Source organism: Balaenoptera musculus, chromosome 9 (genome assembly GCF_009873245.2).
Source record: "Balaenoptera musculus isolate JJ_BM4_2016_0621 chromosome 9, mBalMus1.pri.v3, whole genome shotgun sequence".
Classification (NCBI taxonomy): Eukaryota; Metazoa; Chordata; class Mammalia; order Artiodactyla; family Balaenopteridae; genus Balaenoptera; species Balaenoptera musculus.
In genome coordinates this window covers 75,392,023-75,408,677 of record NC_045793.1, presented here as the reverse complement: position 1 = coordinate 75,408,677, position 16,655 = coordinate 75,392,023, and the positions used below count along the sequence as shown (strand labels likewise).

The 16,655-nt window shown below is 38.3% G+C and overlaps 1 protein-coding gene across 1 annotated transcript in view; it reads right to left on the bottom strand.

Moving 5' to 3' along the window:
• Nucleotides 1-16,655, bottom strand: part of DNAH11 (dynein axonemal heavy chain 11) — a 306,796-nt gene that overhangs the window by 259,156 nt on the left and 30,985 nt on the right. The window contains exons 8-16 of the mRNA XM_036864125.1: nt 12,240-12,377; nt 11,800-11,924; nt 11,036-11,231; nt 8,852-8,956; nt 8,308-8,700; nt 3,827-4,159; nt 2,731-2,985; nt 2,478-2,647; nt 2,028-2,250 (exon numbers count right to left, since the gene is read on the bottom strand). Of these exons, the coding sequence (XP_036720020.1) occupies nt 2,028-2,250; nt 2,478-2,647; nt 2,731-2,985; nt 3,827-4,159; nt 8,308-8,700; nt 8,852-8,956; nt 11,036-11,231; nt 11,800-11,924; nt 12,240-12,377 (1,938 nt within the window). The remainder of the gene's footprint in view (nt 1-2,027; nt 2,251-2,477; nt 2,648-2,730; nt 2,986-3,826; nt 4,160-8,307; nt 8,701-8,851; nt 8,957-11,035; nt 11,232-11,799; nt 11,925-12,239; nt 12,378-16,655) is intronic.

The window sequence follows — 16,655 nt, the reverse complement described above, 5'->3', positions numbered from 1 at the left end:
AATGTATATAAGGTGTCATATGTATCAGGAAAATTTGTTAAAGACCTAAAAATTGACAACAGAAATGACTGGAATCTAGCTTTAGTGAAGTGTGAGCCAAACTTTTATAATACAAATTCTGGAGGCCATGGCCAAAATCCCCCATCAATTACTTGTGTTATGACTGGTTTCTCTGTATGACATAAAATTTCAAGGTTCAAGGTCTGACTCAAAGAATATCCCAATCTTCCTAAAAACAGACATTTATAGTGTGTTCTACTGTTAACTATTTCACCTCTCACTCTTGTTATGTATCTATCTATCCACATCATCTCTCACTCCATGTCTAACTGGATTTTCAGTCCTAAAGACAGTTTTATACTTAAACAGAATCTAATAATTCATATATAGTAATTCTTTGTAGTCAAGAGAGCACCTGTAAATACACTGTTGCACTTCATCCTCACAAAACAAAATGAGGAATATAAAATGGAGCAGCTGCTGTGAAAAACATTTTGGTGGTTCCTCAAAAAGTTAAACTTGGAATTACCAAATGACCCAGCAATTCCACTCCTAGGTGTTTTCCAAAAAGATCTGAAAACAGGTACTCAAAACAAATACTCGTGCACCAATGTCCACAGCAGCATTATTCACAATAGCCAGAAGATGAAAAGGGCCCCAATATTCCTCAATGGGTGAAAGGCTAAACAAACTGTATATGTGTATGTGTGTATATACACACATACATACATACACACACACACGCAAGCACAATAGAACATTATTCAGCCATAAAAAGGAATGAAGTAGTGATATATGCTACAACGTACATGAACCTCAAAATCATCATGCCAGGTGAGAGAAGCCAGATACAAAAGGTCACATATTGTATAATTCCACTTATATGAAGTATCTACAGTAAGTAAACCCGTAAAGACAGGAAAGGACCAGCAGTAGCCCCAGACTGGTGGCAGGTAGTAGGGGAGGAGTGGGGCATGACAACTAATGGCTATGGAGTTTCTTTGGGGGTGAGGAAAATGTTCTGAAACTAGAGAGAGGCAGTGATTACACAACCTCTTGAATGTACTAAATGCCACACACTTTGAAATGGTTACTTTTATGTTATGTGAACTGTGAATTTCACCTCAATTTTTCAAAAAATGGGGAACTGGAGACAGTATAGACAAATTTAAAAAGTGAGGGATCTTGAGGGATATTTTACCGAAGAGGAAGCATGCTCTGAGGCAAGCAGATGAGACGGACTAGCAGAAAACAAATTTAAGTTTGAGTTCCACGCTCTAATCACTGAACTAGATAGAATTCAATAAAATCTCTTTAGTTAATGTGTCCACCGATCACACTGCAAGGTTAAACCTAAGCCCACCCTGGAAGCTGGTGGATGACATAAACATATAAACTATCTGTAGAACCTCAATACGGGCATGGGAATAGAGCCTCAATTGTGAGATTGGTATTCGTGATTTCAGTTATAACTACAAAGACTTTGTACATCGTTTGGCACACAGCAGCCACCAAGTCATTCCAGAACACGGAAAGAGGAGGATGACACAGAAATCCTGTTGAGGAAAGTGATTTCTCCAGCCAAACTGGGCTTTACGTATTCTTTCTTAACATGTCCATGATATGTTTCCAAAGACTAGGACACTTCTCAACTGACAGGCAATTTAAATGAAAGAGAGCTGGAATTTATTTCACGTGTGAAAGTGATGATACAAGTGGAACCCAAAAAAGTAACTTAGAGGCTCTCTATTACCTGAATACCTTCTAACACGAAGGCAGTGGACTGCAGCCAGGCAGAGGGAGGATGTGGGCATGAAACACCCCTAGATTCATGTGGGCTGGCTTTACTACTTGTGTGACCTTGAGAAAATTACGAAGTCCCTTTAAGCTTCAGATTCCTAAGCTGTAAAATGAAAACATTAATATCTACAGTATAGGGTGTTATGAGGGTGTCATAAGAGAGTGCATGTGAAGAACAGGAGATGCTCAGTTTACGGTAATCATGGTTATTTTACCACCTCACTGACCTCTAGCTGAGCATAGACCTGCTCAGGCATCTTCTGGCCATACGTTTCCAAGAGTGTGATGGTTTCTTTTAGTGGTTCAAAGAGTTCATCAGTAGCTCTCTGTCGGCTTCTTACAGCCAGAAGATGCCCCATAATGTCAACTAAACCATCATGATCGTCTTCACTTAATTCTCTCTGAAGTCCAACACCTGTCTCCTTTATAAATTCTTGTAGCTCATTCAGACTATAAAAACATGTATACACACACACAAACACAAATTAAGCTCATTAAAACATTCAGAAGTATGACTTCTGACTGAATCTAATTTTCACTCTTTACCTAATTAAACATTACTTGTTATCTCTCTTATAGAACTGGCAGTTTCAATGCTCTTAAAATTAATATCCAATTTTAAGAAGCAGTCAGGTGTTAAAAGTTGTAATTCCAAATACCAAAGCACCAAAGACTACCTGTCAATGACAAATCTCAAAAGATGCTCCTGAAACATCCAGCTCCATTTCCTGATAATGTTTAGCAAGCTCACTTTGAAAGGCTTCATGTCCACCTTGAACCAACCATCAAACACTCTGAAGTCATCAAACTTGCTCATCTGAACATACAAAGCCTCATAAATGTCAATCTATAATTAGAAAAACAAATAGTCACTGTATAACAACTCAATCAAAAGCTAGTAACTACATAAATGCAGAGGGTTTGCCTTGCCTGTTCTTTGAATTGCTCGAGTGTTGGTGGTTGTCCGGGAATGTCTTCATTTGCATGAGGCCCTGTCTCCTCAGATGACACAGTATGGCCATACAGGAGGAAGTGCTTCATAAACTCGGTCCGGTCATCCACCCAGAGGTAAGCGTATGTGTCCAGGGTGTTTCTGAAGTCCAAGACTTTGTTGATGACGTCTGCCACTCTCTTCATGATCTCCTGCCTGACCTCCACCAGGCCCAGCATGTTGTCCATATCATTCTAAATGAGGGGAGAACCAAGCATTTATTAAAGCCAACCCTGCTCTATCAATTATGTGCAACCTACCATTATCCAAGGCCATTCTTCAAAAGAATAGTTGGTAAAATCAAAAACTGTGCTGCTTTTCCCAACTTCTCCTTTCCTTGTGCTCCCCATTACCCCAATTTATTTTGAATCATTAATATAAAAGCTAATTTTATCATTAACCGTAATTGTAATTAATATACATGTATATGTATGGGCGTTCAGCATTCAAATGACTGGGTAGTTGAGTAAGCACATTGTTTTTGAATCCTGGGAAGTTGCAACCCACTATATCCTTCTTTGTCTTTTCATCAGAATTATTGTTTCTTAGTATTTTCTCTTTTGCATTTATATATCTAGGAATGAGGCATTTTCTTTCATGTGGCTTTATCCTGTTTTAAAGAGCTGTTCTAAAATTCCTGATTTTCCTGGCTGCCTCAGGATCCGCTCACAGCATCTTGCTTTTAGGTTAAATACAAACAAAATTAATCATACTTGGTGTAAATACAGCAAAAAACAGTGGACATTAGAATGGAGAACACTAGAACTCAAAATCAAAGTATATTCAGATTAAAAGCTTTGGAATTAGCTTGGTATTTATTTGTAACTCTAAAGAGATGTGCGAAATTGGTTAACATATATGTAAATATATTGAATTTTTTAGAGTAATGTTTCCTTTTCAGTGTTGATTTCTTTGTATTCTGTTCTCTGCATTCAGTATTCAGTAATACTACCAATAAACGTATTTATAATCTCTTAATCTATTAATATGTATATAATTCACAATAAATGTAATACCCATTTACAAAGAACATACCTGGTAATTTGCTATTTCCAGATGTGCTGCTACTCGCTTCATCTGGGCAGACATTCTGAAACTACTGCACAGCATTTCTTCCACCAGATCATAGAAGCCATCCCCAGCCTCTCCTTCTAAAGAAGGTTTAAACAGAATCTCCGGGGGCATTAAGATCATTTGTGCTTGAAAAAACGGTGCAGATTTCAGTTGTTTCTCTGTGTTCATCAGGAAGAAGTCTAAGTCATGCATTATCGCTTGAAAAAAGCCTTCCACCACGATGTCATCAATGAATTCTACATAAATCTTCCAGGCATCCAGAGAAGGAGTAGCTCTGAACAGCCTCTTATTTTCCTACGAACAGACAAGTATTAATAGATCAGTATAGACAATAGTGAGTATAAAAACAAAAGCTGTCCATTTAAATGGCTTGTTAAAGGGGCTACATTTGGGGGCACAACATAGAAGCATTCAAATGCTTGGTTGCAGAATCTTAAGCTAGACGGCAGTGATCTAAGCAGGATTTTGTAACATTTAGTTCATTTATAAGATATATTCAAAAGTCATTCTTTAAAGGAGAAATCATTAAGAAGATTGCTATCTTCAAATATTATGCACACAAGAAATACACTAGTTCCCAATGCATCCTAGATGTATGGGGTCTGGGCTCTGGTTCTGGCCCTGTCCCTGACTCTCTGTGGCCTTGGACCTTGCCTGCCCTGGCCTCACCTGTAAATGAGGTTTCCCAAACTGGTCCTCCCGAGAACGCTGCTCTGGGATATCTAAAGATCACCAAGTCAGCAAAGAGCTATGTGTTTTAGGCCATTCTTGGGGACTCACAGTGTACCTATTATGTTAAAGTCCATTTAACCTGGTTTAACCAATTGTCTCCAAACACTAAGATATTTTGTGCCAACCACCTATGAGCAGCTTGTGGAATAACAGTAACTTGGCTTGGGAAACACTGGCCTGGTGAAGTCCAGGCCCCCTTTGTGCTTCAACAATATGAATTCTTTGACCTCAGCATCTCCCTAGCATGTGGGTGAAGTAATGGATGGGCCTGTGGGCATGACAGGGCCAGACATGGACAGGTTAAGGACTGCTAGAGGTTGGGCACAGCATGGCAGGCCTAGGGACAGAGATTTGAAAAGGTCAGGTAAGCAGCAAGGTTGATTCCAGAAGTACCTTCTGAGTGGCAAAGGTTACACAGTCTATACAGGCCAGAGGGCAGATGCCCAAGGCAGAAACTACTATAGCACACAGAAAAGACGACACTAAAATGGGAGCTGATTATAAGGTAGATTATGCTCTCTGCTTTCTGTGATTATTCACTACTGTGGATATATGATCCAGGATTCAAAGGTGTGTGTGACAGGCAAGAATCAGAACTACAGAGGTGAGTCTGGATCCTGATAAAGCAGGGCAGAGATGAACAAGTTCTTTGAGGGTTTTTTGTCCTCAAACAAATCTAAGAACTGCTCTTTTCAGGGATGCTGTCTTGCTCGCCAACCACGGGGAAGCATTCACATCTGTGTGGTGTATGTGACCCACACCCCCGGAGCTGGGCAGTACACATCCCGGGCAGCTGTACACAGCAGTCCTGGGTCTGTTGTAGGAGCTAGTTTAGGGGTTGGAAGGGTGAAAAAAATCCTCAAAGACTATCTTGTTCAGGCTCTTCATCTTTAAGGTATAAAACAAAGACCTAAAACACATCCAGCGTCACATTCATAGGAAGTAAGCAGCTGAGCTAGAACTAGAAGCCAGTCCTCTTGACTCCCCAGAGTAGGGCTCTTTCCAACATATCACAGTAATATACCTGTGACGGCCTCACTGTTCATACTTTCTCATACCAAGAGATCCAGTTTATATCACTACAGTGCCACTTTTAAGAAAGCGTTGTATGTTCAACAATTTAGGGTAAAGGGAGGAAAAGGAAAAGAAAGGAGACCTTTGGGTCACTAAACGATCGCTCGGGTCCCTTCCAGACCCAATCTTCCATGGTTCTGCCCTTCTCTCTTCATCTGAGACACTGACTGCAGACGAGCCACAGAGATCCTACAGCCACGAAAGATGCAGCATGAAAGGGCAGAACTCACACACCTTCTGCTGTGTTTCTATGTCTTTCCCCTAAACCACATTCCTTGCTGGAAGTCTGAGAAGCAAGCTCAATTTCATGGGCTGGTAAGAGGGGGAAAAGGTCACTTAAAAGATAACTTACAGAAACAAATAATCATTTCATCTCTATTTTGAAGTTGAGTTCCCTCAAGTTGGAAGCACTCCACAGGTCTAAGTGACTTCCAAGCTTCTTAGTGTTTGATTTAAGGGAAAAAGAGTCCATTTATTAGTAGAAAAATTCCAACTTTATTCTCCGAGAATACCACTGCAAAACCTTGTTTGTAACTATTTCTAGTCATGTCCTGGCAATATTTTCAAGGCATTGTAATCAACATTCATATATCTTACTTGTCTAAAACCCCCAGGTTAGTGTTTAGGGAGCCCACTTTCCTATTATCAAGAAAATGTATCAGAAGAAACTAATTGTAATCCATCATCTGTCCTCCATGAGGCAGATTCCAACACATAAACACTTGTAAGGATGTCCTGAAAGTCACAGAATAATTCACAGCCATCTCGGCAAACTAGGAACAGTCGAGGTCATGACTAAGTTAAGACATTGCTGAAAAAACAACTTTCCAGATATATACCTTCTTTACATGTCAGAATATCCCTGAGATTCCCTCAAGGCTACCCAGGCCTTAGGGAGAGCCTTCAGAGGGAGCATGGCCCTGCCCACACCTTGACTTCAGACTTCTAGCCTCCAGACTGAGAGAGAATACATTTCATTGCTTTAAGACATCCATTTGTGGTACTTTGTTATAGCAGCCCAAGGATGCTAACACAGGCAGTCATCAAAGAAGGCAAAGTCTTTGTCCTAGCAAATTGTTACCAGTAGGGAAAATTAAAACTTTCTTACATGTTTCAGACAGACTTAGAAGTCAACAGAAACTTTGAAATCCATATGAATTCTTTTCTTTCTTTTCTTGTTGTGATACATACTCAATACAGCATATCAAATGTACCACATCTTACTTTTCGGTGAGCAAGTTTGTTACTCTTCAAACCCTTTCTTCACACAACTGCAATGCCAGCCTATGCAAAAATCTGCCCTTGGGCAGGCATCTCTAACTAACGTGCCCAAAAACAAATACTGTCTTTTCCCTGCAAAATCTGCTCTGCCATAGCCCTCCCCATATCAGTGAAGGGAAACTCTGCTCTTCCAGCAGCCCAGACCAAAAACGTCAACGTCGTCCTTACCTTCTCTCTCCTCTGACTGATCACAGCAAATACTCTTGGCTCTGCCTTCAAAATATATCCAGCATACGACTGCTTTTTATCACTACCGTCTGGACCCAAGCCATCTTCACCTGAATTACAGACTCATCTCCTAACGGTCTCCTTGTCTGCCATCTCCTGGCCCCCCTGTAGTTTACACTCAACAGGGAAAGCTCTTGAGCAAATAGTCTCCAGCTGCTATTTTCCCTCAGAGTAAAACCCAAAGTTCTCAAAATGGCCCGTTGATCCACTGTGATGTGCCCTTAAGCCCTTTCAAACTTCATCGCCTACTATTATTCCCCCTGGAAATTCTGCTTCAGGCATGTTGGCTCTCTAACTGCCAGACAAGCGACCCATACTCCTACCGTAAAGCTTGTGTACTTTGATACCTAGAACATCCTTCTTCCATTTCCCACATAGCTCCTTCCCTGTCAGTTCTCTGCAGAAATGCTACCTTAGTAAAGAGGCCTTTCTAACTACGTCATACACAATGCCCACCCCACCTGCCACTGATTCTCTATCCCACCATCTCTGCTTTATTTTTCACCATTGCTCATGTGACCAATTGAAGATACTACTATATATTTGTTATTTTCTCTATCTTCCCTAACTAGGATGTAAGATCCAAGAGGCAAGAGACTTTTTTGTTTTATGCTTTTGTTTCTCTGCCTTCTGTTCTTTGTTCTTGTTGTTTTACTTCTTGTCTTCTCTTACACTGATAACCCTGGAATAGAGCCTATCACTGTTGTAAAAACTCAAGTACTTGTTATAAGGAGAGTAACTACTGTTGCCACCCTCAGGAGATGGCTGAGAGGGTTACATGAGATGAGGTAAACAAGACGGATGGCATTCAGCCAACAGTGGTAGCTACTGAAAGCATCCAAAACAGGAGATAACTATGACCAAGATAAGGCCCCATCTCTAGCCTTTCTGTTTCGTCAAAAGATCTCACATTCCTATCTCTTCCCTCAGAAATGAGCACAGCGAGGGCCACAGAAATTACAGACAAGTAACACAAATTCCTCCAATTTCAATGCTTTACAAAACCATACCTCAAGTTCTTTCGGCCCCCAAAAAAGAACCCTCCATTATTAGGTTACCTATTTTTGCTCTTTTCTAAACTAAATGAAAGGATCTGCTATAAATTTCGAAGGCATAAAAGCAAGTACCTCAACCAAGTTGTGTATCTTGCAGCCACCTTCCTGGATTAGCTTGTATTTTTTCGCAAACAAATCACCCTTGTCCTCCCAAGTCAAGGCGGTCTCCCGCCTGTGTTCTCTCCTGGGAAGGAGCGTGCACTCCACCCAGGCCCGCATCGTCTGCTGAATCACTTTGACGTTGTTCTGCGCATGCTCCGCTCTGCGCTCCAACTCTGAGGTGGCCGTCTTCATCCTCTCGATGTCCCCCCAGCAGTCATCCTGCCATGTCAGCGATGTGGCGGCTGCCTGCAGCTCCTCATCCACAGCCCTCAGCTCATCCTCAACCAGGGGGTATTCAACTTCCAGAAGAGTCTGTTTCAGCTTATTATATCCTTGCACAAGAAGTTCAAGGTTTCCAATGTACTGAGCAAAAGAAAACCCCAAGACAAAAAGTGCCACATGTGTTAAAGCTACTTTCTCTTGGAGGCATGGAAGTATCTTAGGTCTACATGTTAATAATTAAAATTCGAACTACTTCTATTCAAAATCCGCCCTAATATCTGAAAACACAGACCTTTAAAAGAGTGTTTCTTTTTTTGAAGATGGCTAAGGCTGAATCCGGTATGTCTGATTTCTTCAACATCAAAAGGTATTTAACTTCTCTTAATACGGCCACTAGCTAATAAAAGAAAAGCAAGGATTATTTACATGATTTAAGAATATCATTCTATTTTTAAAATCAAACGCTTAAAATTTCATCCAATGATTACAGTATTTTCAAACTGTCAAGGCAAAGGCGCTTTTGTTTCTTTTGCTTTTTAAAAGCAACAATCATACATTCCATATGATGCAGAAGTATAAATAATAAAGGTAGAAATCACTGGCTATGGCCCACTGTCAGAGAAAGAATTCAAGCGAAAAAAAGAGCAACATATACACGCCAAGATCTGAAATGGGAGGCCATAAGCCGACCTCGGTCTTTTCCAAACACCGTTAGCTCTATCATAATGCTTGTTTTGAAAACACAACATGATTATACATGAGAGAGGATTGTGAACATGCCGCAAGTTTTGTCTTTGCTTATCTGCAGTTTCATCAGCAATAAACGGCTAGGTAAATGCTAAAAACTGCACCCAGCTGAACAAAAAGGCTTAGGAATATGCAAAATGCTCATATGCACACACCACAAATATCCACTAGGTACCTCCACTCACAGGTGTGTGATGAGCCAGCCCATCCAACTTCTGGTGGCACAACTTTTTGTCTGGTTTCAAATGACCCTCCTTCCACCACCTCACAGTAAGGCACAAGTCATAACGCACTTCCCCGAGCAAACTTCAGGTCTTTGTCAAGGGAAAGTACTATATTCATTGGACCATTTATATATTACTTGACCATTTAAAATGTATAAAACTATGCTACTGTTCTTCCTAGGTTCCTTTTTTTGTTTTTCTGTATTTATTGTTATTTTTTAATTGGAGTATAGTTGCTGTACATTATGTAAGTTATATGTGTACAATATAGTGATTCACAATTTTTAAAGGTTATACTCCATTTATAGTTATTATAATAGACATTTGCTATATTCCCTGTGTTGTACAATAATATATCCTTGTAACTTATTTTATACCTAATAGTTTGTTCCCCTTAATCCCCTACCCCTATGTTGCCCCACCCCTTCCCTCCCCCCAGGAGTAACCACTAGTCTGTTTTCTATATCTGTGAGTCTGCTTCTTCTGTTATATTCACTAGTTTGTTGTATTTTTTAGATTCCACATATAAGTGATATCATACAGTATTTGTCTTTCCGTCTATTTATTTTTTTAAACATATCACTGACAAAGTTTTTGAGTACTGTACCCTAACCCTCATTTTCCCCATCAGCAATGTACTTTTTATTGTGCAGTCTTTCATAGTGCAGTGAATCTTAGGAATGCATATGTCGTGTTGTAGCAAAACTGACTGTAGCCCTAAATCACAGTTTATGAGGAAAAGACCACATAACATGCTTTAGAAGGTAAACCAGTTGACTTCCTTAGGCTGTCACTCCATAGGTTCACTAGTACAATATATTTGGTATGTTTATAATCCCTTCAGGTAGAATTGTAGGGATTATCCCTAAAACATCTCAGGAATTCAGTTTCTATAAATTGGTTTTATGAAATCAGAAGGTAAAGCAAACCCTCAGTTCTCCAGGTCACATATTTATGTACCTGTGCTGAGGTTAATAAGAAAAATTAAGTGATGCAATTCTTTGTAATATTTCAGGGAAAGAGAACAGAATTTGAGTACACACTGTGACTATTAAACTCAGTGAGGCTAACTTTCACCTCCTAGGCATACAGTTGGACTGCCATGAGACAGGGCAAGAAAACCTAAGCCAGAAAACATCTGATCAAAGACGAATGATTCTATTCAATTGAGTTAATATTTATTAAATGTTACCAAGTGCCAGACACTATGTTAGACACACAAAACACAAAGATGAAATCCAACGGACCCTACTCTCAAGTAACTCATTATCCAGTAAAGTGGGAGTGGCAAATAAATAATTACAAGACAAAATAAGAAAGAATAATTAATATAGAATTTGGTAAGCAAATCCCTAAAACAAAGACCTATTAGAAGTTGTTTTTAGTTGTAGTCGTCGTAGCACTGACATTTTCCCAAAATAAAATACAAATGAATGGAGGCATGAGGAATATTCTTATAATAAAAAGGGCATCTATGAAACATTTTAAAAATATCAAACCCCTACCTTTGGGTCAAAGTTGACACTGAGAAGACCACTTACGGCACTGAATTTAACCAAGGGTTGATTCAAATTGAATTCACAGATTTCATCCACATTACTTTTCCATTCATTATAGATACGATTTTCAAACTGGTCTAGCAAAGCTGTCATCTCAATATACTTCTGATAAACCAAGGCATCATCAGGACTTTCCAAGAATCTGTAGGAAGATGCTTTTTATTTTTTACTTTTCTATACATTAGATAGATCTCAGCTTAGCTACTTTACAATAATATATGATAGAAATAAGAAAGTACACTATAAAAATCAGGAAGAAAATCAATAAAGGTCAAATAATGCTTCTGCATAGTCTGTGCCTTAAAAGATATAGTTATGAAATAAATGGAACTCCAAACATTTTACTAAATGCAAACAGCAACAAGTTATCAATTGCTACAAAGAAAAGAGAAAGATACAAAAGTCTGCAAAATAACAGGACTGCTAGCTATTGGAGAAAGGAAAAACAATAACAAAAAGCTATCAACATATTGTGGGTGAAATGGAAAAGTGAAAAAAGACCTAAAAACATGGAAATATATTAAGTTCTAAGTCCTATTAAACATACTCCCGAACCATGAAGATAAATCCCTCTCAATGAGCCCAAGCAATGACAAGAGTTAAGTAAGGCAGTGACTCTTTAAGTGCTAAAATGAACAGCTCACTACCCTATATAAAAATTGCTTGTGTCACAGGGATAATGTTACCACGAAAGAAGCCTAACTACTTACAGATAACGGAGAGATGCAAGGTTTGACCAAAACATTTGAAGTCGGTCCACGACCTCTTTAGCCCATTTGATATTTCCTGAGGTAAATGGCATATTCTTGTGAAGGACTACATTTCCTTGTTCAATCTGCAAATTGATATTGTGGTGAAGAAGATGAAAGGGAACATTTAATCAGGGTACACTCCAACCTTGTAAGCAACTGTTCATTTTGGAACATTTACAGTACAAATATAAAGAACATATGTGCAAAGTAACCTAATTAGTAGAAGAGTTACTGTCTTAAAGCAGGTTCTTCATATCCATAAGGAAATCAATTACATAAAAGCATAAAAATTTTAGGGCCTGTATCTCCTCTTCAGGTATCATTCAGTGTAGCTCTACTTGACACCCTGACGCACAATATGATACTGTGGGTGTGTCAGGCTTTATCCCCCCACTCACCTGTCGCACGTGTTCATTATACAATTGCTTACACATATCCAACTCTGCACTGAACATGTGCACGAGTGTGCTGTAACGTGGGCTGAAAATTTCCATGACAACTGGTTTCTCAAGGAAATTCCCAAATACAGTCAAAAGCTATAAAAATCAAAGTGAAAGAAAGGTTAACCACCGTGGGTTTTTAATACAAATACTCGATTCACTATTTCCTCCATTAAACCTCCTACCTGACTAGATACAAAGCAAAAATCTAGATCCCTGCAAGTATCCTGCAATGTCTTCAGATTGAAAACATTTTAGCATCTCACTAAAATTTCTATGCATCCAATAAAGCAAATTCTAAATGTAAAGCAGTTTCCCTTCCTCAGCAGAAAATGAGGAGTCAGAAGCGAGCCACTGTCTGTTAGAAATCCCTGATCACAGCTGACACCCCTACCCCGTTGGACACCAGGAAATGTTGTAGAAGATGCTTTGCAGATTTAAGAACAGAAGCAAGATTGCATACTTCTTATTTGCTCTTCCCTCCTACACATATACTCTTTAGAATAAGGAAAGCCATATCAAGGACCTCTAGGTCACACATTAATAATTATACTGTTATCCTGTGATAAACCATAATGGGAAAGAATATGAAAAAGAATGTATAACTGAATCACTTTGCTGTACAGCAGAAATTAACACAACACTGTAAATCAACTGCACTTCAATAAATTTTTTTTAAAAAACATACAATTTGAGGAGAAAGAGGAAAGCTATAAAATTCCCAACTGTTAAAAAAAAAAAAAAAAAGAAATCATCTTCATATTTGTTAAGTGTAATCTGCTGTATGTTCTCTAGACTTAGAATTTTTGTTTGTCAAGTAACATCTTATGGAAAAATCCAAACGAACTTTTTGGCCAACCCAATAAATCAACTATACTTCAACTATACTTTTATTTTATAAATTTAAAAAAAATAGTTACACCGGAAGCATCAGTCACAGTGACCGTCCTGCCCATGGCCACCCGTGTTTTGTACCACAGGACCCAGCTACCCCCAACACAGCAGCTGGGGCAGCAGTGGCGACCTGTTCCAAGGACAAGCACTCCACAGGCTGACAGTTCCTTCAGTGTCAAAGTCCTGGTTGAAACCAATGCCTTGAGATAATTAGTCTTTCTCAGAAAAAGAATGAGGGCATGGCAGGCTGAACCTATGCCGGTAAAACTTATGAGTGAAAAGAACCTACAGCTGAACCTTGACAAAATGAGCTTGAAATGCGTGGGTCCACTTTTACACAAAACTTTTTCAATAAATACACTGGTAAATTTTTGGAGAATTGCGACAATTTGAAAATTGTTCTCAGACAAGACAAACCACACTGCCAAGAAATATCAAAAAATTTAAGAAAAGGTATGTCATGAGTGCATGAAATATATGTAGATACTAGTCTATTCCTACATAGATATAAGGTGTTATTTAATATCAAATTAATAATGTGTTAGTTTTCTTACTGTTTTATAACTTTGCTTTCAAAAAATTACACTACCATACAGTATGCCTTTCTCTCATAATTGGAGAAACTGAATATCAGCCTATCATCACAGGTGTTTTTTTTTTTTTAATAATGTTTCCAATATTATATTAGGAGTATGACTGTAATACTCTATGCCATAAAAATTTTATGATTCATTCATTAGTGTATAGGCTAGGCTTCCATGAAACAATCCTATTGATTACACTAGACTACCATAAAGCAATCATACTGCTGCTTCTTTTTATCAATGCATGAATCATTACACCTGTAAATAAATATGAATTTCTTTTTCACATTATCTTTTCATTTCTTTATGTCTAGTGTTAGTAATACATATAAGATCTACAGTGTTTTGTATTGTGCAAGGCAATACTGATGTAGGTACTGATGATTCACCTTGTAAACAGATGACATAAACTCACGGTATCGATAGAGTACAGTCTTGTAAAGATGTTTTCTCTTCCTTATGATTTTCTTAATAACATTTTCTTTTCTCTAGCTTACCTTATTGTCAGAATACATTATATAACACATATACAAAATATGTATTAATCGAACGCTCATTGTTGGTAAGGCTTCCGGTCAACAGTAGGCTACTGTTAGTTAAGTTCTGGGGGAGCCAAAAGTTAAACGCTAATTTTCAACTACATAGGGGGTCAACGCCCCTAACCCCTGCATTGTTCAAGGGTCAACCGTACTAGCGAGCAGAGGAAGCTAGTGAGTAAGGGGACAGAAAAAGCAGACACGTGAACTAAAACAGAATCACATGACCAGTAAGGAGAAGTATGTAGGTCCAGAACTCCATCCGCTCGGTCATCTCAAACTAACCTTGACCACCTGTTTCAACAAAGCTGAGCTGTCTGGTGAGCCTAACCTTGGATTTCTATTTGCCTCCTGTCTTGTCTTCTGCCCCACGGGGATTCTTCTGTGCATCAGTGTGAGACAGCTTTTCTTTGCAAGCAAAATAATGTAATAAACATACATATTTTTGTACAAGCAATGTTTATAGAATGCTGACTAGGTGCCAGGCATTGTATTTTAAGGGTGTTAAAAATGCTGTTGTTATCACATGCTCCAGATAGGGAAACTGAGTTACGGGAAGGGGGTAACTTGCCCAGATTTTCACAGCTAGTGCAGAGTTGGCATTTGACAGGGACACTGGGCAGTCTGGCACCAGAGCCTCTGCTGCCTTGTGTGGGAACTCATCAGCCAAGGTGCCATTTAAAACTGCTATTTTGTTATTTACTTACTCTATGAGGGCTTCAGAAAATGTTAGCTATTTGGTCTGTTATATAGATATTTTCTCTGAAATAAAAGGAGATAGCTTCTCAAAATAACTCAATATCATCAAGGTGACAGAAAACCATATATTAAGGTTTGTGCCTTGTTAGTGATGTGACATGGCAAAAGAAAGAGCTTTGTTCTTCCTCTTAGAAAACTAATGGGTGTTCCCCCAAATTTGTTTTTATTAAAAAACAGCATCATTGTAAACAATTTGTAAACATTTCCAAAAACTATACTTACTAAAAAAAATCAACACAAGGAAAAAATTATACAAACTGAAATGTAAATCTAACCATATCTTAAGAGGCCAGTTTAGACAAACACACACTGGCTTTTCTTCTGGTAATATCAATTATACCTACTGTACAACTGTTGGTGGGAATGTAAATTGGTGCAGCCACTATGGAGAGCAGTATGGAGGTTCCTTAAAAAACTAAAAATAGAGTTACCATGTGATCCAACAATCCCATTCCTGGCATATATATCCAGAGAAAACTTTAACTCAAAAAGACACATGCACCCCAATGTTCATAGTAGCACTATTTACAATAGCCAAGACATGGAAGCAACCTAAATGTCCATCGACAGATGAATGGATAAAGAAGATATGGTATATATATACGATGGAATATTACTCAGCCATAAGAAAATGAAATAATGCCATTTGCAGCAACATGGATGGACCTAGTGATCATCATACTAAGTAAGCCAGACAAAGACAAGAATCATATGATATCACTTACATGTGGAATCTAAAAAATGATACCAATGAACTTATTAACAAAACAAAAAGAGACTCACAGACATAGAAAACAAACTTATGGTTACCAAGGGGCAGAGGGATTGGGGAGGGATAAATTAGGAGTTTGGAATTAACATATACACATTAGTATATATAAAATAGATTACCAACAATGACCTACTGTACAGCACAGGGAACTATACTCAATATCTTGTAATAATCTATAAGAGAAAAGACTCTGAAAAAGAATATGTATATGTATATATGTGTGTGTGTGTATATATATACACACACATATATATAACTGAATCACTTTGCTGACCACCTGAAACAAATCAACTATACTTCAAAAAAAAATTACTGTAGAAACTACTAAATATTTAAAATCTACTTAGTTAGCTGCTACCTAGCAAAATGCAAAGTATTAACTTTCTTCTTACAACCACTGTTTTGTTAACTTTGGACTTGATGTTAACATTCTGAAGTAAACATTGCCTAATAGATTTCACAGAGAAGTGTACTCCAACTATAGTAGGCAAACACATTTATTTCACAACATTCTCTTTTAAGCCCTTATCATATCAACCGCAACTGAAACAATACCAGAAGCTTCCCAGCCACGTCTCATTTTGACCACCTGATACGCTTACTAGAACTTAAGTCCAAGTGTAAAATAGGAAAGACAGAGAGAAAATATTCTTTGGGGAGGTTGTAAAGCCAGAAAGTAGTAGTAAACAGAGTCTTAACCTTTTAAGCAGTATACATTACCTTAATTTTTCAACATCACAGATATATAAAAATTACCCTCCAGGATGAGAATAAACGTCATTTGAACTTCCGGTTTCCTTGTCACATTGGAACTAAGAGTTTTTTTATG